The 27,486-nt window shown below is 39.2% G+C and overlaps 1 protein-coding gene across 7 annotated transcripts in view; it reads right to left on the reverse strand.

Annotated features, from left to right (window-relative positions):
* Nucleotides 1-27,486, reverse strand: part of TNS3 (tensin 3) — a 240,535-nt gene that overhangs the window by 82,752 nt on the left and 130,297 nt on the right. For 6 of the 7 annotated variants that reach the window (XM_074899804.1, XM_074899806.1, XM_074899802.1 and 3 more), the window contains 7 exons: nt 24,427-24,510; nt 21,072-21,184; nt 19,908-19,968; nt 19,700-19,775; nt 17,398-17,527; nt 16,347-16,412; nt 11,973-12,077 (listed from right to left, as the gene is read on the reverse strand). In XM_074899804.1, the coding sequence (XP_074755905.1) occupies nt 11,973-12,077; nt 16,347-16,412; nt 17,398-17,527; nt 19,700-19,775; nt 19,908-19,968; nt 21,072-21,184; nt 24,427-24,510 (635 nt within the window). The remainder of the gene's footprint in view (nt 1-11,972; nt 12,078-16,346; nt 16,413-17,397; nt 17,528-19,699; nt 19,776-19,907; nt 19,969-21,071; nt 21,185-24,426; nt 24,511-27,486) is intronic. The other variant, XM_074899803.1, reaches the window with a different exon arrangement.

The following is a 27,486-nucleotide window of genomic DNA, read 5'->3' on the forward strand; positions in this document are numbered from 1 at the left end:
CAAAAATTAGTTATAGTCATTAAGTATGAAGCAGCAGAAAACCACTGATGACTACACGGTTGCTGAAAACTGAACAGGACTACAGTAAAAAAAGAAAAGGCTTAAAAGGGCTGTCTGAAAGGTCAACATCATGAATTTACGCTTTCTGTTGAGTATGGAATGTGTAATTTAACAGTATTACCATTATTAATAAAATTGCTCCACCACTCTATAGTGCTTTCAATAAACTGATCTTCAGGTGTTTCTAAACAAGTCCACATATCAGAAAGGGAAGCTAAGGTACAGATACATTTAGCAGAGCTTTTTGATATCCTAACTTACTAATTAAACTTAAGGGGTTTTGCACTGGGACACATGATACTTGTGGCTTATTTTCAGGTATTACAGCAATAGTAAAAGTAACATATAGTACCTCAAATGCTAATAATTATAGTATTTATCTTAATCAGAAATATTATTTGAAGATGATCTACACATGCTCAATACAATCACATACTAACATAATAAAGTATGTAGCTTTGGTGGAAAATTTCTAATGTGCCTAAATGACTTCGAAACAAAAGTTCTTTCTACAAATAATGTTTTATGTGTATTTACTAAAAGGAGTGCAAGGAATAGCTTGGCACCAGAAACATAAGATGAGCTTCGGAAGTTTAGCAAGTCTCTTAAATGGGTAACAGATTAGGAAACATTCTTCAAGGTCCAGAATAAGATAAACAAAACAAAACATGAAGAACCCAGAGAGTCTAGCCTGTACTACTTGAGAGACAGCTCAGTGCCCAGGGCCATATGAGAAACTGTACAGATGAAGGCTTCTCCAACCTAAATAATTAAGTGATTATGCCACAGTGCTTCCACCTGTGCCTAGTAAGAAAAAAAGACCTGCTCTTTAAGCAGGCAAGAGTTTATATATTGATAGACTCCAGGAACACAGAGAACAACATAGAAGTGCTCTAGCAACGCAACTTTTGCTTTCACAGTTGAAGAGAAGATGTCCGCAAGGAGAAGTAGGCCTGGGTTCTGACAAAAACCTTGCCTCTGCTTACTCAAAGCTGCCTCCTTCTGTTCAGTCTGGAAGGCGTTTTAAATAGCTGCTCTTCCTCAGCATTCAAATACTGTCCATGTTTGAAAGCAGAATCTAGGGGAGCTATCATCAATTAGCAGGCAGACCTGAAGTCTGCCCCATCTCTCAATTTCTACTTACTGTTTAGCAGTCTGGCCCAAAGGTCTCTGATGTTCATGGAAATCTTTGCAAAGAACTGAAGCCTTAAAGAGATGGGATCACAGATAAACATTTAACACTCAACAAGTGCAACTGCTGGAGCAAGGGTAGAGATTCCCAGGACAGCTTACTGGGATCTATCCATGAACAAGTGTACTATCTTTAGGAAAGCTTAACTTAGAACTAAAAGGTACTACTGAAAAACTAGCAAGACACTACAGCTAACTGCACTAAAAGCTGTTACTGTTATTGGTACTGCTATAATTCTGCTCTTGGTCACTTAAAAAAAAGAAAATTATGGTTTGGGGAATTTATTCAGCCACATATTACTATCAGAAGTGCCTGTGGTTTATAGAGTTAAAAGGACACTTAAGAGTGGTATGCTTCATTCTGTACAGACTACTGAATATTATAGGTAGCTCCTAAAAATTAGACACTGAAATCAAAAGTTGTAGGACTCAGCAGGGCTAGTCTTTCATTCTGCTCTTTTCCAAAGCCAAGGAAAAGTCCACCAACACATAGATGAAGTGGTTGTGCAAGTATTAACACCACTTTGAAACATAGGCAAGGGGGAAGAAACCTCTATGTCTTTGTATGGATCACTAAAGAGAACCACTATTTGCAGCTTCTTGCAGAAACCTTTCTACAAAGTGTCCTCAGTTCTTCAATACCTGCTGTATGTATTCAACAGTAGAAACTAACATGTATGTTTCCTTAACCAGTATATCACTCTCAACAAAACTAACAACTCCAATCCCAACAGTAATGCATGCCCAATTTGCTGGAAGAATCATTATAGAACCAAGACTTCCTGACCAAAGCACCTCCATAGCAAAAGAAAACAAAACATTTCTCACAAACTGTAAGCTGAAACTCATCAGGCCTTTGTAATGAACAGAAAATGTGTCCCAATGGGGAAAGAAGGGTGAACACCACTAAATCATTAGTCATCTTATGAAGGAAGTGGTATAGTGGCTAGATGAAATCCTGAAGCAGGACCAGAACAAAATCACTGAAAAGGAAACAGGCCAAAAAAGGCAAGATGCATGATGTGAAAGGACCAGCAAAATTGACAGTATTTGCACGCAAAGCCAGGAATAGTCACTATGAACAATTTGATTACTTCAAGGATTTACCAGAAAAAAGGTTTTCTATTGTTTCATGGTGGTCTAAAAAACTGAAAAAACTCCAACCACTTCTATGCTGAAGTTGGACATTATTATGAATTCAGTACCATGAAGTACAAGCATTCATTTAAGAGACAGCATGAACTCTTACATCATGTGAAAATGGCACCATGACTGATGATGCCCTCTACTTTCGCAGAATAGTCTAGGTTGGAAAAGACCTTGAAGATCATCCAGTCCAACCACTGAACTAACACTGACAGTTCCCAACTACACCACATCCCTCAGCGCTATGTCAACCCGACTCTTAAACACCTCCAGGGATAGGGACTCCACCACTGCCCTGGGCAGCACATTCCAACGCCTAACAACCCCTTCTGGAAAGAAATACTTCTTATTATCTAGTTTAAACTGTCCCTGGTGCAACTTGAGGCCATTCCCTCTTGTCCTATCACTTGTTACTTGGTTCAAGAGACTCATCCCCAGCTCTCTGCACCCTCCTTTCAGGGAGCTGTAGAGGGCGATGAGGTCTCCCCTCAGCCTCCTCTTCTCCAGACTAAACACCCCCAGTTCCCTCAGCCGCTCCCCGTACGACCTGTGCTCCAGACCCTGCACCAGCTTCGTTGCCCTTCTCTGGACACGCTCGAGTCATTCAATGTCCTTTTTGTAGTGAGGGGCCCAAAACTGAACACAGGAATTGAGGTGCGGCCTCACCAGTGCCAGTACAGGGGTAAGATCCCTTCCCTGTCCCTGCTGGCCACGCTATTGCTGACACAAGCCAGGATGCCATTGGCCTTCTTGGCCCCCTGGGCACACTGCTGGCTCCTGTTCAGCCGGCTGTCAATCAGCACCCCCAGGTCCCTCTCTGACTGGCAGCTCTCCAGCCACTCCTCCCCAAGCCTGTAGCGCTGCTGGGGGTTGTTGTGCCCCAAGTGCAGCCCCCGGCATTTGGCCTTATGGAAACTCCTACAGTTGGCCTCAGCCCATGGCTCCAGCCTGTCCAGGTCTCTCTGCAGAGCCTCCCTACCCTCAAGCAGATCAACGCTCCCACCCAACATGGTGTCATGTACAATTTGACTTGGTGTCATCCGTCACTTTCATTGGTTACTGGACTGAATACTCACATTGACAGCATGATGCACAAGGTAGTTCAGTGTATGCGTGCCTGGGTGCAGACACAGAGAGGGGACTTAAACTGCTTCTCTTTCTGGTAAGTTACAGAACAAGCAAGCAACAAATCCAAATTTGTACTAAGGCATTTTGATTTGTTTCTTCCAGCTACACTGTCAATATCCAATGCTGCCATGCTAATTTTACTGCCAAGCAGGTAAGGTGTTACAGCAACAAAAGATATCCAATACCTACATCATCATGAAGGTTATTTTTCCTTGTCTAATGAACCTAAACAGGTGGGATGCCCTATTGCCTTCACAAGAGAGAGGAAGTGTAGTTCAGGAAAAAGGTGCAGGGAAGGGACACATACCTGTAGCAGAGGTTAGCCTTTCAAGACACTTTATTCAACCTGGGCCATTAAGCAGGCTGTAAGATTGGGTGAAGAGGTTTCTCATGTGGCAGTTGTACATGAAAGGAGATACTGATTTGGACATTGTTTTTTAAACAGTAGTACTAAGATGCTGTGAGGCTATAAAGGGCAGAAATCAGGGGGTCTAAAGTCCACCTAGAAATTAGTCTGGCTTCAGCAATCAAGGAAAACAAGAAATGTTTCTATAAGTATGTGAGCAGCAAAAGAAAGACCAGGGAGAGCCTCCATCCGCTGCTAGACACAGGAGGAAACATGGCAGTGAATTATAAGGAAAAGGCTGTGGTGATTAATGCCTTCTTTGCCTCAGTCTTTAATAACAAAACTAGTTGTACTGAGAGAACCCAGCCTCTTCAGCCAGAAGATAGAGACTAGGAGAATGACCCCCCTGCATTCCAGGAGGAGATAGTCAGTGACCTGCTGCACCACACAGACATACACAAGTCTATGGGACCAGATGGGATACACCCGAGGGTGCTGAAGGAGCTGGCTGGGGTGCTCGCCAAGCCGCTTTCCATCATTTACCAGCAGTCCTGGGTGACAAGGGAGGTCCCAACAGATTGGAAATTGTCCAATGTGATGCCCGTATATAAGAAGGGTTGGAAGGATGATCCAGGAAATTACAGGCCTGTCAGCTTGACTTCAGTGCCCGGGAAGCTGATGGAGCAGCTCATCCCGAGTACCATCACACAACACATGAGGGACAACCAGATGCTCAGGCCCAGTCAGCATGGGTTTATGAAAGGCAGATCCTGCCTGACAAACCTGATCTTCTTCTACGACAGGGAGACCTGCTTATTGGATGAGGGAAAGGCTGTGGATGTTGTTTAACTTTACTTCAGTAAGGCCTTTGACACCGTTTCCCACAGCATTCTCCTGGAAAAACTGGCTGCTTGAGGCTTGGATGGGCACACACTTTGCTGGGTAAAAAACTGGCTGGATGGCCGGGCCCAGAGAGTTGTGGTGAACGGAGTTAAATCCAGTTGGCGGCCGGTCACGAGTGGTGTCCCCCAGGGCTCAGTTTTGGGGCCACTCCTGTTTAACATCTTTATTGATGATCTAGACAAGGGGACCGAGTGCACCCTCAGTCAGTTTGCAGATGACACCAAGCTGGGTGGGAGTGTTGATGTGCTGGAGGGTAGGGAGGCTATGCAGAGAGACCTGGACAGGCTGGAGCCATGGGCTGAGGCCAACTGGAGGAGTTTCCATAAGGCCAAATGCCGGGGGCTGCACTTGGGGCACAACAACCCCCAGCAGCGCTACAGGCTTGGGGAGGAGTGGCTGGAGAGCTGCCAGTCAGAGAGGGACCTGGGGGTGCTGATCGACAGCCGGCTGAACAGGAGCCAGCAGTGTGCCCAGGGGGCCAAGAAGGCCAATGGCATCCTGGCTTGTGTCAGCAATAGCGTGGCCAGCAGGGACAGGGAAGGGATCTTACCCCTGTACTCGGCACTGGTGAGGCCACACCTCGATTCCTGTGTTCCGTTTTGGGCCCCTCACTACAAAAAGGACATTGAATGACTCGAGCGCGTCCGGAGAAGGGCAACGAAGCTGGTGCAGGGTCTGGAGCACAGGTCATACGAGGAGCTGCTCATAGATACCTGGGGTATGGAGGCAAGTGTGCCCAAACAATCTTCGGAGAATGAAAGGCAGAAAAGCTACAGGAGAATATGTAAGTAGGAGCTGACAAAAAATAAATGCAAAGGAATTCATAGGAAATAGAAAGGGAAGTACAGGCTGTCAGAGGAACAACGCTAATGGAAAAGAACAGGGGCCTAAGGTAAATGCCTAGGGTACCCTGATTCTATTCTGTTCTTGTTTTCAAACATAAGACTTAAAATATTTATCTTAGGTATAACAGCGCCTCTCTGGCAGTTAACATTTTGGGGGGTTTTCTGGTTTTATTTGTAGTAAATTTCAAGTCAGCAGAACTGACAAATGGTACCTAGCAAAATCCATGTCCCTGTACACTAAGTAAAATGCACATAATTCCTCACTTCAGACACTGCCTTATTGATATGCTCACATGTTTGAGTAAAAGGAAAAAATATTTTTCAATAGAACTTGACAGGCCATGCTCTGGAACTCGGCTTAGCACTTAAGTAAACACACAAGACTTTCAAAAAGGTGTTCAGTATATCTTAAGAGGTACTCTTTAAAAATGAGCGAAAAAAAGTCACTTTGAATCAGTAAATCCTTTGAAAGTCTGGACCCTGATTGCACTTCACTGTCAGCTCTTAACTAACCTATTCAAAATACGGTTAATACTTTTATTTTTTTTTTAACAAAAAACCCCATAAAACCAAAAAATCTAAAACCCAAGAATATGAGAATGGATTACAGTCCAGAGCAATGTTAGCTAACCAAGCACAGTCTTGAAAACACCTGCATGAACTTTATATTTAGTTCCTAACTTACTGAGCTAAAAAAAATATAAGCTACAGTACTGTTACAACCAGTGCTATATTAAAGGAGAGAATTTCCTATTGCTGCAGAGGTAGAAATGAAACCTTGTAATTCTACGTTTGAATTCAGTATTACTGACATACAAAAAGAACCATTTCATATTAATTTATCTGCTACTCATCGTCAGCCTCATGATTAAGACAACTAACCAAATTTGAATTATATATACAAAAAAAACCCCAAAACATACAAAACTTCAAGAAATAGAAGACATAAGTTTCTTCAGAGAAATTCAATGAAAGGCAGACGCTCCAAGGCAGATCTGGTACTCTGTCAAGCTCGCAGCGTTTTATAGGGTAATTTTTTCTATTTTCTATAACTATTTCTATTTTCACTGTCAAATAGAAGGAGGGAAAATTGTTGCAGGACACCTTTTCAGCCTTACCTTCTAACAAATCTCTCTTTGTCTTAAAGAATATTGCATCCAGCTGGTGACTAAAAGCTGGAATTACCATTTATTCACTATCAATTTATCCTTCAGCTTCACTCACCAGAAATGGCATCAAACCTGCTGTTTTCTTTGGTAGGCATCTGCATTCCTGTTAAGGTACCAAAGCCAGGCAGTTTTGCCTCAGCCCTTGAGTTTTGCAATACTGAAGGGGCCCTCTGGGAAAACAAGTGTTTAACTACATGAGAGGGCACCTCCCTACTGAATAGCTATTTACTTTGGGTTGAAGAGGAGAAAAAATTTCAATAAAAGTCAAACATCCCATCTAATCACATGACATGGGTGCATACCAGAATGTTGGTTATTGCCTACCTGGAGACACTTCTTGGATACTTTCCTTTATGAAGAGAAAAAGAGCTGGAGCAAACCAGTTATAAATATTTGGCAATTTTTTACTAATTGCTGTTGATCACAGTTACAGAGGACTAGAATATGTGTGAAGCAACACTCCCCAGATACAGGAATTTGGATTCACTAAGCCCTACCCTATTTGGCTTGAATTAAAAACATCCTTTTGTTTCCAAAGTTGTTTCTTTTCTCATTATCAAACAGTGTTAAGCTAGGAAACAAATAGCACGGTTCTGTTGAGAACTGAAGTTCCTGCCTTGTAAAGACTTGCTGCAAGTCCTTCTCTTGTAATTTTAAGCTATTTCTAACATGTGCGCATGTTCCTTTCTTTCCACAGACTGTAGAGCTGGCAGGCAAAAGAGTGCAGAGGGATTTAGTGGTCATTAAAATAAGTGAAATGTCTTAAAATGGAACACTGAACAACAAACAGGCGCATTTCTGTTACCAATCCACTGGATTTAGGCAAACTAAAACACATGCTATTTTGGCTAACTATAACCTTTGATGCTCACCAGTTTTCTTTGTTAAAAAACAAACAAACAAAAAAATCCTGTATCTAAATTAACTAAATGCTGCACACACAAATGGCAGTATAGCATCTCAGTCACACACATCCCAGAGTCATCATCTTAAGAAAGAATTGTTCCTTCATGGTAGATTCATTCTCTCTAGAATAATCTTAGCATGCTATCAGGATACTTGGAATAAACCTACGATAAACCACACATAGACAGTGCAAAAGGAACAGCATCAGTCATCTTTTCTTCCAATTATTCACCTTCTCTATCAAAACAAATTTTTGCATTTTGGCAATACCTTTACTTCTTATTTTAGTATCTCAAATATTATTTTCACACGACCTCAGAGCTCAGGCTTGTACCAGGAACTGCCAGTGGGTTCCACAAAACTGATGGTTCCTATCCAAAAGGAGAGTTGCATTTTCAGCAGGAGTGTTTATAAACAGTATCTCTTACTACGCAAGTAATAAACCTGAAAATTATCACTGAGAACTAAAAAAAACCCCAAACCTCAACAGAAGATAAGTCAAACCTTTTCTATTTCCCTATTCCCTCTGGTCAGGGGGAAGCCTCTTCCAAAACTACCTGTCATTTGGTATTAGAGAGATATAGTAATAAGTGTAAAGCATATGAAAAGTTTTTCAGGGAATGGGAAGGGATCACTTGCTTCTTTCAACTTTCTGTTCCCATAGAAAATACTTCACCCTCATTTACCACTACTCCCCCTCTCCCTGCCCCAAATGCCATACTTACAAGCAGTAATTGCTTTTACTAGTTTTTAATTATAATAGCTAGTAAGCCCACATTAGTTTAGGCCATCACTTCAACTTCAAACTACTCCCAAAATAATATCATGAACAATCCCAATCCCCAAACCAGTCTCAATATAAAAGACATATATGACCCTAGCAATCAAAAGGAAGACCAGACAGTGAAGTGCAGCTGAAAAGTATGTGAGCTACAACATCCAAGTTATAAACTGAAAAACATGATTATCAAGAGGAATTGTGACACATTTAAATCTTTTGACAGAAGATATTACTCATTTGTGGTCACAGGTGGTATATCTTTGTGGTCAACTTGCTATAGTGCAGCAAATGAGCAACCTTTTGTAAATCCATATGCATCTATTGTATGGTAAGTGATGTCTTGAGGAAAAAAAAAAATATGGAGTACTCAGCAAGATCAGAAGTAATTTTTGTTCCTTCCTGCTCACAAAACACACACAAGATTTGATGAGTACCATGACTTTAAAACCATAAGAAAACCAATGGCAACTATCTCAGACTTCTACATGGCAGCAGGAAAACCTGATTCTTGTGGTTCCAATTCCTATGTTTGACTGCATACTTTTAAATCAGCATAACAGAAGTCTCTGTGCTAATGTACTGCTTGAGAAGGAGGAAATCTGATACATACTTAGAATTAGAAACTTAAAATCTTCAGTCTGTTATGGAGGACCATTAGTGCAACATACATTTCTCAAGGGATGTGAAGACAAACAGTACTTATGAGAAGAAATTAAAATAATTTATTGCCTTGCAATTGTCAGAATTCCTATACTGTTAAGAATGAGGGATAAGGAACTAAATCCAGAGAGCAAACTGTCCAAAGTCTAACTATATTCAACACAAATGTACACAACCTTATTACCATCAAAGGGTTCAAGATCATTTAAAAGACAATTACTTCTGTCTGCAATACTGTATCATGCCAACAAACCAAGATACTTTGGGTACATTTTTCTTTTATCATGTCCTTTCATCTTTTGTTCTTTTGGTAACAAGGCCAAATAGGTGTAGGATTTCAAAAGAGACATACTGCTTTTCTGTTGACTTCTAGTCTTCCATTTGAACACATAAGCTTGGAAATAGCCATTCCACACATGTATACCTACAAAGCAAATCCTGTCTGTTTCACAAAGCTCTGCTGTAGCCTTCATGCCCACCTTGATCTGGAATTTCATAGGCACACATTTTTGAAATGAACAAAAAGTTGTATAACTGTAATAGAGGAATCATCTGTCACACTCACATCTCATTATTCCTATTGAAATTCCTGTGGGAAAACAGGTACAACTAAAACCTTGAAGACAAGTTCCCACATAACACTAGGAGTTTAACTTGACATGGAATAGATCTGAAACAGACACTCTATATAAGACTTCCCTGAATCTTAAACATACCATCAATGTTATGCATCACATGCACCACATCTTGTACCTTAATCTTTTCTGAGATACAGAAAAAATTCTCTGCCTTCAGGATTGTAGCTAAAGGCTTCAGACTAAGGTTTTTTACTTTCACTTTCTGCATGTGAAATCAGCATCTATTAGTGGTCGTCTCTCACCTGTGGTGAAAACTAGGACTCAATACATCTTCTTAATGCAAATAACACATTATTCAACTGCTGTAACAAGCCATAAGAGATGTCTGTCTTAGTATTTATAAATCCTGTGTAAAAGATCTAAGCAATCTATGTTTATCTTAAGCAACAGACTAAGATCACCTTTTGCTGAGTACAGATCTCATCCTTAGAAGAAAAATCTAGTTGCCCCCTGTGTATATGCTTTAGCCCCTCCTCATCTTTTGCCCAGCCTACGCAGAGACAAATGGTCTGCCTGCAATTTGACTGTTGAGCATCACAGGGTAAAATCCCCACCTCCTAAATGCTTGAGAAAAGAATTTCTGGATACAACTCACGTTCTTATGGTATATTGTCTAGCTCAACTGTAGCGATTTCTCTGCGGATGCACAATAAACTTCTCAAAATCTATGCTAACGCCCCATATTTATGTTGTATCTCATGTAATTAAAAATGTTGTGCACACAAATTAGACATAAAATACTATTAAGTGACATATATGACTTCTGAACATCAGGGAAACAAGGCAGTTGTACTTCTGAATGATCTGTGATCAAGTCTTCTACAGGAAATGAGCAGCATATAGTTCTGTATTTTCCAACAGTGTGCTGCCTACACATTTATCTCTGCTTTCCATTTCCTGTACCTACAATGAAATACAAGAGGATTGGAAGGTAAAATCCATCTATCCAAACAGTCTTAGCAATTAAAGAATATTTGACATCAATACATTGCTTGCTGAAGGCTATGTATATAAAAAGGAAGGGGAAGAAGATGGCGGGGGAGCACATTATATGGAAGCATCCTGTGCAGAAACTGAGATATCTTCTTCACCCAAGACTCAGTCACTCTGATGTTAGTCCTTCTAATCTAAGATACTCCACAGTCTTATCCAACTATAAAACCTCTGATTACTCCCTATGGAGTACTCCACCTACCCCATGTAACGGTGCCAAATGATGGTTTTCTTCTACTCTTTTTTTCCCCTAGTTTTCTGCAAATACGAGTCAGCTATAGAGTAGGAAGTACTCCTGTATAAGACTGATGCAGTGGAAAGAAGTCAAGCTCCCAGTATGCCTCTGCCCCCAAAACCCTCATGTAGCCATTAGATGGTCAGTGCTGAATTCAAATTATAAAAATCAATGGAAACTAAGCCTAGAGAGCAGCTAATTAAGTATCCTAGCTCTACCTCTCCCTCATTTTGTAACAGGAGAGTTGTGAAAACAAGAACTTTGGCATTTATTCAGTGTTTCTCTCATGTTTTTACTTGGAACAATGTCAGGTTTGCATGTGAACTGATATGTGCAGACACAGGTGTGACATTGTAAGTCTTTACAGGAAAACTGTGTCCATTAAAAGCACAACATTCACTCAAGCAAGGCATCAGCAAAGCATTGACTAGAATCAGAATCTGAAGGCATCTACTGGAGACTTTCATCTTCTGCACGTATCAGCAGATTACAGAAGAAGAATCTAAGAAATAAAAGAGCGATTCAGAAGAAAGTAAATTTATGAGGAGAAATACACAAATGCCCACATCCTTTACAGCCTAGCGCACCTCCTGCAACAATCCAGGTAACACAGTAAGTACTGAAAGCTTAACTACTTGCTACGTCATTTTCTTGGTCTTAAAATTCTATATTAGAATTTCAACTAGGAGTTTTAGAACAAAAGAAATTTAAGAAAATTTGCAAATAATAATTTAACTCACATCAAACAGTTGTGTCTCAGTCCAATTCAGTGCATTAACAAGAATCTCTCTTGAACAACTACTACAGCTTTCTCTCCATTACAGCCACTAAAGCTATACAGGGAAGGGTAGACAAGTACTTAACACATCAGTGAGCCACATTAGGTTCAAGCAAATGAGCTTTCCTTCCTTTCAAACACTGGCACAGTTGCGAAAGTTTCTGCCTTGGTCTCATGTGATCCAATTACTCACCTTCCCCATCAGAGCTCGTGTTTTCATAGGAATCCCAGCGTATTAGTGGGTCTGATGTATTGTAATCAACTATCACTCCATGGTCCTTCTGAAGGTGTTCACATCCTAAAAAATAAACATTTGTTTGAGATCAAAAATTATCATAGCCACATTTGTAATGATATACACACTTATGTATGTGGCCTTCTGACAGAAATTTGCTCCCCAAACTTCAATACTGTATTCTGAGATATAACCAGCAGCAATAGGGGAAAAAAGGTTATATAAACCAGCTTTAAAAAGAGCTTAATTTATGTTCCATTACAGAAGGTACAAGCAGAGAATTTTGTTTTGAGCTTCTTGATTATGATGTAGCTCTGATAACTTGGATCAGCCCCTAAACACCACACAGATGATCCACCCAGCCCTATAGGCAGGCACAGTAAAACAAATAGCTTTTCAAAATCAAACCACAAATATCTATAAAGAGATGGTACTAAAGGAATGTTAAAATAAGACTTTGTTACAGATTATCATTCTGATACTAAAGCAACTTAATCACTTAGGATGAATAGGGAGAGCTGAAAACTGCTGCTCTGTGTCCTTCCCAGCTCCCCCAGGGCGTCAGCCACACTGTTTCATCCATTCTCCAGCCTCCTGGCAGAACATGAGATTGGGTGGCTTGCCTTCAATGTGTTTGGCTACACTTACATATGCTCTGCCAAACACACCTGGAATTTTCATAGGTAACCCACATTTTTCTACCCTTAACAAGGCATAAGATAATATGCAGCTTTTAAATGTATACCATGAGGAATTTAGGTGTGGTCCAGTGATTCAAAAGCAAAGCACAGACATCAAGAACTCATGACCTTGAACATCGCTTTGACACTGATACAAATCAAATCAGCTTTCTGCCTTTGTTCCTCTATCTAGATTAGGGAACAAAGAAATCCACTTTTCGTCTGTGTCTCACAAAGAAGTCCTATTGTAAATTGTTCTAAAACAGCAGAGTATTATGCACGTGGTGTGACTTTCAAAGTAAGGATAGATAAAATTAGGACAAGAATGCTATGGTCCTGCACTTTTATATCCAGGCAGAAGCCATCTGTAGAGAGTTTCTGTGATGATGTTTGTCACAAGACAAATTTCTGAAGTTTGTAACCTAACTATTTAGGTGTTTCATCTCCTTGGAAAGTGCATTCTTTCTTAAAAACTGTATTACAGTCAGTTCTTTTCTGAAATACAGTGTCCAGTTTCGAGCTACACAATACAAGAAAGATATGAATGAAGTGAAGCAAGTTCAGGGGAGGGTGACCAGGGTGGTCAGAACTAAAGGATTTGCCCTGTAAGGAAAGACTGAGGGACCAGGGCTTCTTCACAGTATCATCTATGTTGGAAAAGACCCTGAAGATCATCCAGTCCAACCATTAACCTAACACTGACAGTTCTCAACTACACCATATCCCTCAGCGCTGTGTCAATCCGACTCTTAAACACCTCCAGGGATGGGGACTCCACCACCTCCCTGGGCAGCCCATTCCAACGCCTAACAACCCCTTCTGGAAATAAATACTTCTTATTATCAGTCTAAACCGTCCCTGGTGCAACTTGACGCCATTCCCTCTTGTCCTGTCGCTTGTTACTTGGTTCAAGAGGCTCATCCCCAGCTCTCTGCACCCTCCTTTCAGGGAGCTGTAGAGGGCGATGAGGTCTCCCCTCAGCCTCATCTTCTCCAGACTAAACACCCCCAGTTCCCTCAGCCGCTCCCTGTACGACCTGTGCTCCAGACCCTGCACCAGCTCCGTTGCCCTTCTCTGGAGACGCTCGAGTCATTCAATGTCCTTTTTGTAGTGAGGGGCCCAAAACTGAACACAGGAATCGAGGTGCCGCCTCACCAGTGCCAGTACAGGGGTCAGATCCCTTCCCTGTCCCTGCTGGCCACGCTATTGCTGACACAAGCCAGGATGCCATTGGCCTTCTTGGCCCCCTGGGCACACTGCTGGCTCCTGTTCAGCCGGCTGTCAATCAGCACCCCCAGGTCCCTCTCTGACTGGCAGCTCTCCAGCCACTCCTCCCCAAGCCTGTAGCGCTGCTGGGGGTTGTTGTGGCCCAAGGGCAGCCCCCGGCATTTGGCCTTATGGAAACTCCTCCAGTTGGCCTCAGCCCATGGCTCCAGCCTGTCCAGGTCTCTCTGCAGAGCCTCCCTACCCTCCAGCACATCAACGCTCCCACCCAGCTTGGTGTCACCTGCAAACTGACTGAGGGTGCACTCGGTCCCCTTGTCTAGATCATCAATAAAGATGTTAAACAGGAGTGGCCCCAAAACCGAGCCCTGAGGGACACCACTCGTGACCGACCACCAACTGGATTTAACTCCGTTCACCACAACTCTCTGGGCCCGGCCATCCAGCCAGTTTTTTACCCAGCAAAGTGTGTGCCCATCCAAGCCTCAAGCAGCCAGTTTTTCCAGGAGAATGCTGTGGGAAACGGTGTCAAAGGCCTTACTGAAGTAAAGTTAAACAACATCCACAGCCTTTCCCTCATCCAATAAGCAGCTCACCCTGTCGTAGAAGATGATCAGGTTTGTCAGGCAGGATCTGCCTTTCATAAACCCATGCTGACTGGGCCTGAGCATCTGGTTGTCCCGCATGTGTTGTGTGATGGTACTCGGGATGAGCTGCTCCATCAGCTTCCCGGGCACTGAAGTCAAGCTGACAGGCCTGTAATTTCCTGGATCATCCTTCCAACCCTTCTTATATACGGGCATCACATTGGACAATTTCCAATCTGTTGGGACCTCCCTTGTCACCCAGGACTGCTGGTAAATGATGGAAAGCGGCTTGGCGAGCACCCCAGCCAGCTCCTTCAGCACCCTCGGGTATATCTCATCTGGTCTCATAGACTTGTGTATGTCTATGTGACACAGTGTGGAGCTGAGATACTCTTATGTGGGACCTGAGAGCAGCTCCCCAAAGGCCATGGAGAAGACAGAGCCAGGTGTGAGCAAGGTGGAATGACAACAAGGAACAGACATAAATTGAATCTAGAGAAGTTCAGAGTCAATATAAGGAAAAAAAATAAATCCACTGTGAGGACAGTCAGACATCCGAACACTGCCAATTGAGGATGTGAAGTCTCCATCCTTTGAGGTAATTAAGGTTTGACTGGACAAAGCTTTGGGCCACCTGCTCCAATCTCCCAGATGACCCTACTTTCAGCAGGAGGATGGACTAGATATATCCTTCAGTTTTTCTATGATTCTATAATATTTTTGTATGGGGAAAAGTAATTTTGAAGAGATTGTAAATAAGGATTTCAAGGTGAACTCTTTTTCCTAGCCAGTTAATCCCTTAGGTAAAAACTGAACACAAATTTCCAATTACTTAGAACTTTCCAATTACTTTCCAACAACTTGGAGCCTGCTAAAAAACACACCTCTGATTTGCCATCTAAGGGAGACTTGAAAAAAACCTATTATCCATTTTCAAATACATCAGCTGGCCTCTCTTCAAGCACTTACTATCCAGAAATGTTTAGAACAAGCGAGACAAATTTATTTATAAAACTGTTTTTCTTATATGACTTTCCAACAGGCTGAGATCTTCATGTTCAGCTGGACAGAATCCAACTTCTTGCTGGCTGCTACTACAAGTTTCTAAATGATCAAACGTAGGGAAAGTAAAAGAATACATGCAATTTACAGGACACTGAATGGGAATATGTACGAGACAGTTAAGAATATTTGGTTTTCGTTGAGTCTCAGGCAGAATCCTTACTTTTTGAGACACGACAAAATGAGTGAGAAATCCATTAATAGAATTAAACAAATATAAAGCATGATCTTAAGTTCTTATTGCAGGTCCTAATTATCTATGATTTTAGACACATTACTATAGAATTCTGGAGGCATACATGATATACCCTCAAATAACTTCAGAGCAGAAGCATTTCCAACAAAACTATAGTTGTATCTCTTTATTCTAAACTGAGGACAGTCCAAATTTCACCACTGCAGACATAATCAGTTATGACAACATTCAAAAAAGGTTATGGGATAAGCCACTTCAGTCACTTATGCTAGGCCAAGATACCTATACTATGCATGCTTTACACAGATATAAACATATTTTTAACTAGTCGTCAGCAACTGTTCTGGTATAGTTTTAAAACAAAATCTGACTGCTCCTATGCTGATGTAAATGAAGACTCTTCATTACATTTCTCAATTTCAACGAGTAATGATATTACATATTTTAACAGTATAGTTGAAGTTCAGATCTTCTACAAGAGAAGTGGAATAAAAGAGGGAAAAAAAGATATATTTTTTTTTAAATTATACATTTCAATATGGTTTATTTTCAAACTAATCAATTTTGTATTCTGTATACTCACCTTGAATTTTCTCCGGAGATCCTGAAAACACTAATTCTACTTTGCCGTAATCAGGGAAACGGTCATCTGAAAACCAAGGACAGTATTTCAGCAAATGATCTCCCAGGAATACATTTCCAAGGCACTCAGAAATCAGGTTTCTCTACAGTTAACACACTTACCCTCATCACTCTTCCCTTCTCACTTGCAGTTTAGCAATTTGCTTCTAAAAGAGCTACATTCTTTGCCCCACACATTCTCCAAAGAACACCACATAGGTGTCAGTTGAGAGTTTTATTTACTTCCAGGAACAGTCAAAAGCAGAAGAGATACACAGTTCTTTGCAAACCTCTCTCTAGACAGATATGGCTGGATTTGGCTTTTAAAGGAAAACACACCCAGGAGCAAACTAAAATTGTTCTCTGTGTTGGCTAAACTGCAATACTTGACCACAAAACTTTTGTGTAGCCGTACGTTGCAGGAAAATACGTTTGATTTTAGTTTGCTATTACTAAGTTAGGGTGAGGAAGTTACAATCCTCTCTATAAAAATAAAACTCAAATAATTTGTAAAATACAAACAAAACATTTTCAAATGCGTCTGAAAAATTTGCCTCCATTTTTGGATATTCTGAAGAATATTAGAAGATCTCCGTACTCAAGCAGACTAGGTCACAAACACAGTATCAAATTTTGTGACTGTTTTCATCAGCCAAAAAAGGGATTCGCTTAGCTCATCTTATTTCCTGTAATGGTGACTAACAGAGTCACCATTTTAAACAAACGTCTGGGTTTTTTTATAAATGTCTGAGGAGGTAAGGACTACATAGGAACATCTGAATTATTTTGACAAGTTAACTCACTTGAAGAGCATTTCTTCTCATTAGGGGTTTTCCTGTGTTACATGCTATGTGTTAACTAACACAAAGCAGTCTCCCTTTCCCTAAAATTAGGGATGGAGAAAAAACAAGAATCCTTTTAAAAACAGGTCCTAAAGATGATCATCACATCAACAGGCACACACATGCACCCCCGCACACATACACATCCAACCAACCACAGAAGGCAAGTACCTTTGTTGGCATTGTCCAAATCCTCTTTGCCAAACACAAGGCCATGTCCTTGAATAGCCCCAGTGTGAAACTGAAGGCGAAAAACCACATCACGAGTAGCTGACCGGTATTTTTTGTGATAACACTTCAGCTAGAAAGAGAGAGAAAGATGTCAGGAAGTCATTTCGTATGAAGCCGAACAAACGGCATTAGTTGTATGTATGCATACAATGTATGCATTAGTTACTAAGTAAAGCAGCCACAGAGCAAATTCCTGCAGACACCTCTGATGTTGTAACAAGCAGTGTATGCGTTATTCAATCCTTTAAAATTATACAGGCCCAAGGCAAGATAGCTCTGAATGTGTAAAAATAATAATTACTGTTTTCATCACTATCCGTCACCAATCAGTAGATTATGATTCAGAATCACAACATTCATCAGTACAACGTTGGAATGCTGACTTGTATCCATACTTCTTCACAATACCAAATAAATGTACAACTGAATTACAGCACACCCATTTCAAAATAACTGAAGAATATGCTGAGTTTTTAGAAGCAAGACAATTACATCTATTTCAGGACTTTTTTAAAACCTACTCTAGTGATGACAGCATCTTGTTTCAATTTACTGTGGGAAGTTGGTAGTAGGTTTTGACACCTTGGCTAGAACAACACAGAACTCTATAAAAATAACATTTCAGCAGCTAAAGATGAACACAATACACCTACTCTCTAACATCACCTTCCCTTAGACTAAACCTATGGATATTTTACCTACTAATTCCCTGAGTCAACTGTAATACAAAGCTACTCAGAATTCTTACAGGAATATATATAAAATTTTGGTAACCTTAATCACAGGATTGAAAATTTTATGATACTATCCTGATAATAGAGGATTTCATGATAAAGAAGATGGTACTGAAATGCATTAAGACGACAATAAAAATCACCCTGTTTTAAGGCAGAGTAAGAAAAGTGTTCTAGACAGAAAATACTCAGTAATTCTGGACAACTTCTAGGACAGCTTCTGAAATGTTTCAGCTCATATACCAGAGGTGAGTTTTTTCAGGTATTCTCTACACAAGCTATATATTTTTCCAACTGGTCAACAGTTTTGGCTTTGCACATGTCCTGGCTTTACTCAGAAGATTTTTACAAAATCATGTTCATAAAAAATGCTGAATCTGGATCAGTTCAGAGAAATACATAGTTCCTACTTCTTTCTACTTTCTGATTCAAAGAAACAGCCTTGAATAATTTCAGTTTAGCATATGTTAAACAATTTACTTACATAGAATTGCAATTGTTTATGAAAATCTGGCCTCTCTTACAATCAGTAACACCTATACACAGGATACCTAAAACATCTTTTAGGGCTCAGTATACATAATAAGTTCTCAATGAAGTCTAAGCTTAACTTTGAGTTCTGACTTCACCACCTTCTAACACCATATTCAAGAATTAATGCAAGCTGCTGTAATATGCTGGGAAATACCTACATGAATTTAAAGATGTCAGTACAGCTTTTCAACAGCTGTGGCTGGGCTGTATCACCACATACTATTCACACTGTTCTAACAAATTCTCTAAACTTAAGACAAGCAAGTCTAGACCAGGAATACTTTCTGACCATATTCCCCCCACCATTCATTCCACACATTGTTCTGTCCTTTTAGTTTAAAAAGTTGAAAAGCACAGCAACTCTCCTTCTTTGCTTCCTCTGTGCATAACTGTGTTCAACAAGGGAGAGAGCAGAGACTTAAAATGATAGCGCTTCAATTCAACCAGTTATTTGCACACAGGGAATTACACGCACTATATTAGTGCATATAAAATTGCTTTCTAAATACTGCAGTGCTTGTATAATCAGAAGGCTTTTACTTGATATCACACCTTCTTCAGTCCCAAAAGAGTTCAGAATTACTTAAGTATTTTATTTATAGCATATAGTTCTACGACTGTGTGTGTTACCTGACAAATTACAGGACAAGGGTATTTTAATGGCTAGTTACAAATGCTCCCCAAAGCATTTTTTATAAAGAAAATAGTGACGTAGGCCTTACTGTACTTGGTGATGCTATGAAACGGGAATGCTGAGAGCAATTGTTTCGGCTCCTAAAAGCCTTCTAGTCTGAGTTTTATAGGAATTTTGATTCCTATAAAACTCAAAAATGATGACTAAATTAACTTAATAACCTGCTTTGTAGTCTGTGTGCAACCATTTGCTCTATTTTTTTTTACAAGAATGCAAACCAGGTCAGAGACTGTAAACTAAATGACACAGTACTAGATTTTATTCCATACAATGAACTTACCATAATATCTCCCTTCAAAAGCTGGGCAGGGTCTATAGCAATGCAGATACGGCTTTGATTTTCTGGCCCTACGCTACTTAACAGGAGAGAAAAGGAAAATAAAATTTATGATTTAAAGAAACAAAAACAAACCAAAAAGACTATGCAATTCTTAGTTATGAGAATTAAAACTTGGATTAAAACATAAAGAAAAATGCTTACAACTTACTATATTCCAGATGTATAAACCGGTTGCATAGCCTGGTATAACTTCAGGAAAGGCCGGCAAGCTGAAAAGAAGTCAATAGAAAAGACTGTTCTGTAATTATTTTCCTTTACCTGAACATTACAACTAGGAAGCTTCACACACATCCAAACTGAGCAAAGTGGCACAATGTTAACTGTCAAAATATCCTTCAAAGCAAAATTGGCTTTGACAGATTCATTTTCGTGAACAACAGTATCTGATTATATCTTATGAAAAAGTCACTTTTTCCTGATCTTCAGACTAGTTCTGAATTGAGGAAAAGGGGATTTTCAAGTATTCTGGTAAAGAAAGAAATAAGGATCACTTTGGTCCTTATTGTCTTCCTTCTCACTTTCTCTGCAGGAAAACAAAATTATTAAGGGAAGAAAGAGAATGCCAAAACAAAGCAAAAAAACCCACACCTGAATAAAAAAACCAAACCAAAAGACATTTTCAAAATTAAACAAAATATTCGCTCTACAGTGTAGGGTTTTTTTAAACTCTTAAGTCCCTTAAATTTCTTACTAGAACAAATAAGACCTTGTCGTCTTGAAATAGTTGTTTTAGAAATAAAACCAGACCAAAAAGACTAACCAACAAAAATAGAGCATTTGAAATGTCATGAGCATAAATTTGCAGAAACAGGTACTTTTAACTCTCAGATGATAAAAATAGTTTTACTATGCTCTAACACAGTATCTTGGTTTAGTATCATCATTTTAAAGCCACTTATTGTAGCAGGTCACCTTAGAATCACACCATATCCAAATGGCTTTCCTACAGAAAATCCAATCTCAAACCAGAAAAGAGATGACACTTACGTTTATTTCCTAAACAAGGAGAAAATAACTGAAATCTGACCAGGTTTTCAGCTCTTTTGCAGGGACTGGGGTCACAACTGTTCAGAAACTAGGTAGACATGAATAGCATCAACTTTTCATTTAATGAGGAACAAGAATTTGATTTCACCTGCTGTAATTTTTACTCTTGGGATATTTCTCTTTTCCTAGTTCTTTTATTGGAATATTTGGTCTGATACCAAGGAACATCAACTCTGCTCTTAGATTCACACAGGCTTTCTAGAAAGCTCCAAAATGAAACAAGACTTTGAGCCTACACTTGGATAGGAAAAGTTAGGTAATTTACCTCCACCCGCATCAAAGCTTGGGATGCCATGAAGGATAACATAGTGCAGAAAAAGGGGGGTTGCATTCATTTTCACAGATCCAGATAGAAGGCCACTTAAGAATTGCACATATCTAAGAATAAAAAATTATCTGAATTAAATAAAAACATCGATGCTACCAGAGAAACACATTTTTTACACATTCATATTTCTAGGCTATAGGTAGTGAATAGTATTGTGACATCACACATAAGTCCAAAAGAATAATCTTCACAAAATAGCATGAAAAGACACTTTAATTTACCACTTTATTAAATTCATGCCTGTTACATGGCTATTGTTGATGTCTTTATTTTAGTTATTTACATCACTAAATAAGAAAGGAACCAGCAGAGAGAGTAAAGTCAATCATTTTGGTATACACTTCTAGTTGCAACTGAAGGTCTCAATTGGCTCTCACAGCAGCATGACATGGGTCCCACTCCATTTACAGTTAAGTGCCCTTGTCAGAAATCTTAGCATTAAGGCCAATGCAAACAAATAACATGGTCATGATGAGAAGCAATCTCATTCAGCACCAAACAGAGGAAAATGACCATAGCAATGTCAAAATCATAGTATTTCTGCTATTTAATACCTGGTTTGGTCAAAAGCTCACGAGCAAGTACATGCAAGTATCACTACAACATGAGTTAAACAAAATCCTCCTATCTCCTTAACCAAGGGAAATCAATCTCCTTTATTTTTTTTACGGGTTTTTGAGTCCCCGTGACATGACTTTCATTTAATTTCACTGTCAGGAATGTACAGAAAAACTAAAATCATTTTTTCCCTCATTTCTGCATAGATCTCATTAACTGATCCCTTACTGCATGTTCCTGATAACATCACAACTAAAGATATCCTGCCCAACGACAGCTTTATTACCTCAGAACAGAGGCTGTGGTGGTTTAAAATAGGTTTTATTTTATGGACAGCTAGCAAAGCTTACTTTATTTTGAAATAATAAGAAAAGACAAATTTGCTTTTTGGTTTCATCCTTCAGTCTTTCTGAAAATATTTGGTATCAAAAGCACAAATTTACAAATTGTCACACCTACGTGACAAAAAAGAATGTGGTAAAACATTTTGTCAGTGACCTCTCAGACTGAATGTTTTCCCTCTACCACTACCTGTCTTTAATTATCCGAAAAATTTGACAGAATTTTTGAATACCTTTCTGAAAGCAGTGCATTTAAGAGGCTTATAGACAGTTGGCTTGTTTTTGAGAAGCATGTTCAAAGACTTATCCTGAAGCTTTAAGAGAATTTTTTTAATATGAAGGGTTTGTATCTGAACTTCTTATTCAGGCAAACCTTCAACTGCTTATCTGAGAATAAGTATCCACTTTAAGCATTGCCAGAATGGATTCAAAATAGGAGACCTGGTATATAGTTACTTTTTTTGCCACTGTTACAGCATTCAACTAGCAGTGGGGAAAACCTAAGTGATATTTTCAGGATTGATGCACTTAATTTTTTTCTGGATAAAACTTAGTGCAGAAAAGTTTCAAAATACAAATAATGGGTATATTTTCAAATTTTATCGTTCTGATATTCACCCAAATTATACATGTTTATACATCAACTGTATTTTAATAAGGACATCACTAATTAATTATCCAAGAACGGTTTCAGGAAAAAAAGCACCTTAAAGTGATTCAAGCCACTAACTGATGAAAATGAGATTAAAAAATTACTGTAAAATTACCCACAAGTATTACAGAGTTGGTTTTCCTTTCTCTGCAACAGAATTAGTAGCCACTGCCAGGCCAGCCAGAGGTAGAAAAAGCCAGGTTCAGGAGAAAAAAAGTTCTGACAAATGGTTTGGAGAACCTCCTCTGTCCTCATGGGGAGTGACGCTCCAGAGTACCTGTGTGTGCATGTATCTGGAAGACGGTAAGGGCAGCTCAAGTTCAGTCCTGCTGAGCAAAGACACTAATTCCATCAGTCAGGAGGTGAACAGAGTCTCTCTGAGACTTCTGCTCCCATCCCCCAGAAGAATTAAGCAACTGTGCTTGAAGAGGGTAGGAAAGCTAGATATCACTGTTTACACCTATTTCACCTCTAGCTTTAGGGCTTGCATATGTATCACCTAAGTTAGTAGCTACTGAAGCTTCCTCTCAATATGGCTGTAAAAACTGCTTTCATGCACAATTCACAGAGGCTGCTTGTGAGGATCCTCAGCTCCTATGGAAATATGCTTGCTGCATGAGTCTACCTGATGAGAAGATTAAGAACATCTATTTCCCTTTGCTCCTATGGTTCACACTTCTCTATCTGGTCAGCACCACTCAAATCCTTATTATTAAAATGCAATGCACATATATATGCAGGCATAAAAGTGAGAAAAAAAAAAAAGAGGCCCGTTAACTTTATTTTGGAAATGAAAAGTTTATTTCAAGTTTAATGGAATGCTGTGTTACGATTTTTCAAGTCAAAGAGCTCTGCAGACCACCAAATGGATTCAAGAAGTAGCGAAAGAGTTTTGCTTATTTAGAGATTAACAGAACCAAATGCTTTACACTCGTTGTTACTGCTTATTTTTTCTAGTTTGATTACTAGCAAAGCCTTATCCTTTAAACAAATTTTAAAAACCTACTGTACACATGCTGATTAAGACCAAAACCAAACAGTAATTACTAAATTAAATAGAGTTGATACTTTATGTTTCTAGAAGAAGATTCACCTATATGACAATTACTTGTCTGAGAGATAGCAATCTCTTTTGGTACAGAATCCCTCATTACCTCTTGGCAGTAAGCTAAATGCAAACCCCAGAACTATTCACTTTCCAAACTGCTTACTTTGAGTCCTAACTCAACCTTATCCATGCAGACAGACTGAAAAGTTAAGACATCCAAATAGACAGAATGAATAATGCATGCTTTGACAAAAATTTACTAGCATGGATATAGGGCAGATGCATAATCTGCAGATCCTTCAAACAAGAGGTACTAAGATCTTTATTGCACACTAATCAACACAGATTCCATACACATCATTTATACCACAGAAAAAATGAGTTTATTGTTATCTTGGAGCAATCGAGAAATAGATTGTGGCATCTCTTTTTGTTAGCAAACAATACAGTAAGAACACATGTAGATACCAGCGTGGTAGAAAAGGTCTTATCTCTCTCAGGTTATGTGCAGGAAGTGAAGGAGCAATCTCATCAATCAAGGAATATTAATAAAAGATAAAACGTTGAGAGTTCAGGAATCACCGGAGGATCTTGTGGAAATAACCTTCACATAGCAGGGGAGAGAGTAACGGATAGGGACAGAAGATAACAATGACATTTCTTATTGGTATGAATCAGAAACAAATTAAATACCTTCTTTGGGACGGCTGCATTAAAGCTGAAACTTTATCATCAAAGAATTTCTTCATAGCAAATCTGTCTAGAGCCTGATCAGCACTGTCAAGACAGAGAAAGAGATACCATGTTATTTCAGTTTGGGGTTATCTTGGAAATTCAGCAGGTTACTGCTTGAAATATGCCAAAATATTGGTAAGGAAAAAGAAGGAAAGGAAGGAAAAAGAAAAAGAAGCATCTAACCAACAACTCTGGCACTTATGGGTCAGACAAGAATGTTTTTTCCACTGACACCTCCTCATTCCACAGCTTAAGGAAGTTTCCTTCCTGAGGCAAAGCACCCACTCTTTTATTCAATTAACTGGATTGCATATTTCCAACATGAATATGTTAAAGTCATAATGTAATATACTTTAGCAAAGCCAAGCAGCTCAGGCTGAAAAAGAAGGATACTTGCTATAATTTCCTGAGACTGCCACTGGGGAGTTCTCTCCGCAAAATAAAGATTTAGTCTCTTTTTTAAAAAGAAGCAGCAACATTATGGAATGAAAAGCACTGCCTAGCTCTGACCATAGTATGGTGTATGAGATGCAAAAGATGCCAGGCTACAGGATCATTTCAGCAGACAAATAATCCGTACAGTCTTTGTTTCCTGTGCCCTGAGCCACCAATGGAGAGAATGTTTAAAATGAAAGGTCAATCTCTGAAAAAGAAATGTTTTGCATCGACAATCACAAACTCTTCAAATACATAATTAAGGAGCAACATATTTAGAAAAGTACATTTTCTTCCATTTTCTATCCAGAACGGCTCTGATGTGTGCCTTCTGCATCCGTGCAGAGAAAAGCAAGAGGGTATAAAAAAAAGAAACTGAAGTGCCAAAAATCAGTTAGAATGCTGTTAATCACAAATGCCAAGTAACATACTATACTGATTCTGTCATATCCATAACAGATAAACAACCCGTCTCTTAACAGATATAGTTGACAGTGTTAATTAACATCAGGACATTAATAAAGCAGAAGTTTCAAAATAATTAGACTCTGGAATTTCAAATTTTAAATTCCACATCTAGTTCAACCTAAATGAGTTCTGAAGAAAAAAACCTGCACAAAGTATACATCTGCATATCAGGCTAAAACTGAAATGTATACCCTTTCTAAGAATTAATCAAAAGTTACTGATTGTCTTGATAGGGTGCTGGATCAGGCTGTAAAGTTATGCCTTTTCTTCATGGATGTTAAAGATTACATGGTGTGTGCTTATAATACTGACCCAAAACCTCTCTCCTTCACCCAACCCAACATACATCTTCACCCACACTACCACCCAGAATTTAAGTAACCCCCTTGTAACTGGCCAAAGACTGATAGTACTTCACCAGTAAACAGAGTTTACCAACTACTACAATGAGCTCTGTTTGCCCTCATTAAATTTGACCGCACGTTATTCCTTTCAAAATGAGGAAATCAAATATTTCTAACATATAACCAAAAGGAGGTCACATCAAAAGGCTTTTCACTAAGCCTAGATTTTTTGGCACTTGCATGCAGATAACTAGGATGTTCACATTGTTTAATGTGAACATCCTCAGTCTTCCAAGTACCATTTCTGACACAGCAGCTGGCACCCTCTCAACAGCAGCACCTGCAGTAATTTCTGCTTCTGTGAGGTTGCTGTGTACCATTTTGAAGAGTCTTGATAATGCTCCAGGTATACAAAAGCTATCTGGGAAACTTCCCCAACCTCGTTGCTACACAGAAAAGTTAAGTTTTGGATAGGAGCTGACAGACGTACAGAAATTTAAAGGCTGGCTTCCAAACCCTCTCCACCCCTACAACCTCATGGCAGGAATCATTAATTTCTTTGGGGTAGAAGATGATGCCTTTCATCGCTGGGCTTTACAATCACATCCAGGTGTTGTTCTCTTATGGCATTTATAAAATGTGTTTATAGCCAGGTACCACCTTTAAGGATGACACAATATTGCAACACTGAGATCACATCACAGTACTATACTATCCTCGCTTGACAGATCTTGTCATTCACAATACTTCTCAACAAAATATTACAAAATTGTGGCAATGACTGCCCCAATTACTACTTGAAGACATATATATTTATTTTTTCAGCACATATTGGTGTATATAATGCACTTAATTTCTTAGTCTACAACTACCCAGCCATTGGGTTTACCAGAGTGAACCCGGATTGCTTTCCCAGATGCTAGTTTTAGTGAAATCCATGAGTAATTTGCTATTAGCCTATAAAGATTCAGGACTTCATCCACTATAGTAATGGCTCAAATCTATTACTGACAGACTGGTGTGAATTCAGAACCAAATATGGTTTATCCATGGGGTTTTTTTACAGTGCATCTTTATTTTAATACATTTATATATGTTTATATAAAAGAGACCAAGGGAAAACAACTTGATTAAAACCCCCAAAGCCCCCACATTTCATCCTTTTGAGGTCATTTATCAAATTTTACTTTGTTAACAGAAATTGTCATTTCATAATTTGAGCACTCTAAAAGAAACAATTAAAACTAAGTAATCAGACATCTATTGTTTGTACTGACTAGAAGATAAAGTTATTTTATTTATTAATATGCAATCTGTACTTTGGTCGATGTCTAGGAATTCCCTATTCAAATATTGATTCCAGATTCTAATAACAGTTTTCCTTAAGTACTTTAGAAATAGCTTCTCATTAATTCAAAAGAGGTAACTTGATGGATGTGACAAATAAGTGGACTTAACAGAATAAAGATGATGATATCATATAAAAATGGTTATTTGCATGTTTCTTCATTCATCTTCAAAGACCCTTTAGAGAATTTTCCTGCAGAATCATTGAATATCTCAGATTAGAAGGGACCTTAAGAGTGTCACTTAGTCCAACCTCCTGCTGAAAGCAGGAGCACAAGAATACTGTCATGAAAGCAGGCTGTTTTAAAACATGCTTTAAGAATCTTTAAGAAGAAAACCTGACAAAATTTAACTGACAACCAGTAAGCTGACAATTTAAAGGCATCTTTTTCTGATGTTTCCTTAATTGTAAAAACCATACAAT

This window comes from Athene noctua, chromosome 2 (assembly GCF_965140245.1).
Source record: "Athene noctua chromosome 2, bAthNoc1.hap1.1, whole genome shotgun sequence".
Lineage (NCBI taxonomy): Eukaryota > Metazoa > Chordata > Aves > Strigiformes > Strigidae > Athene > Athene noctua.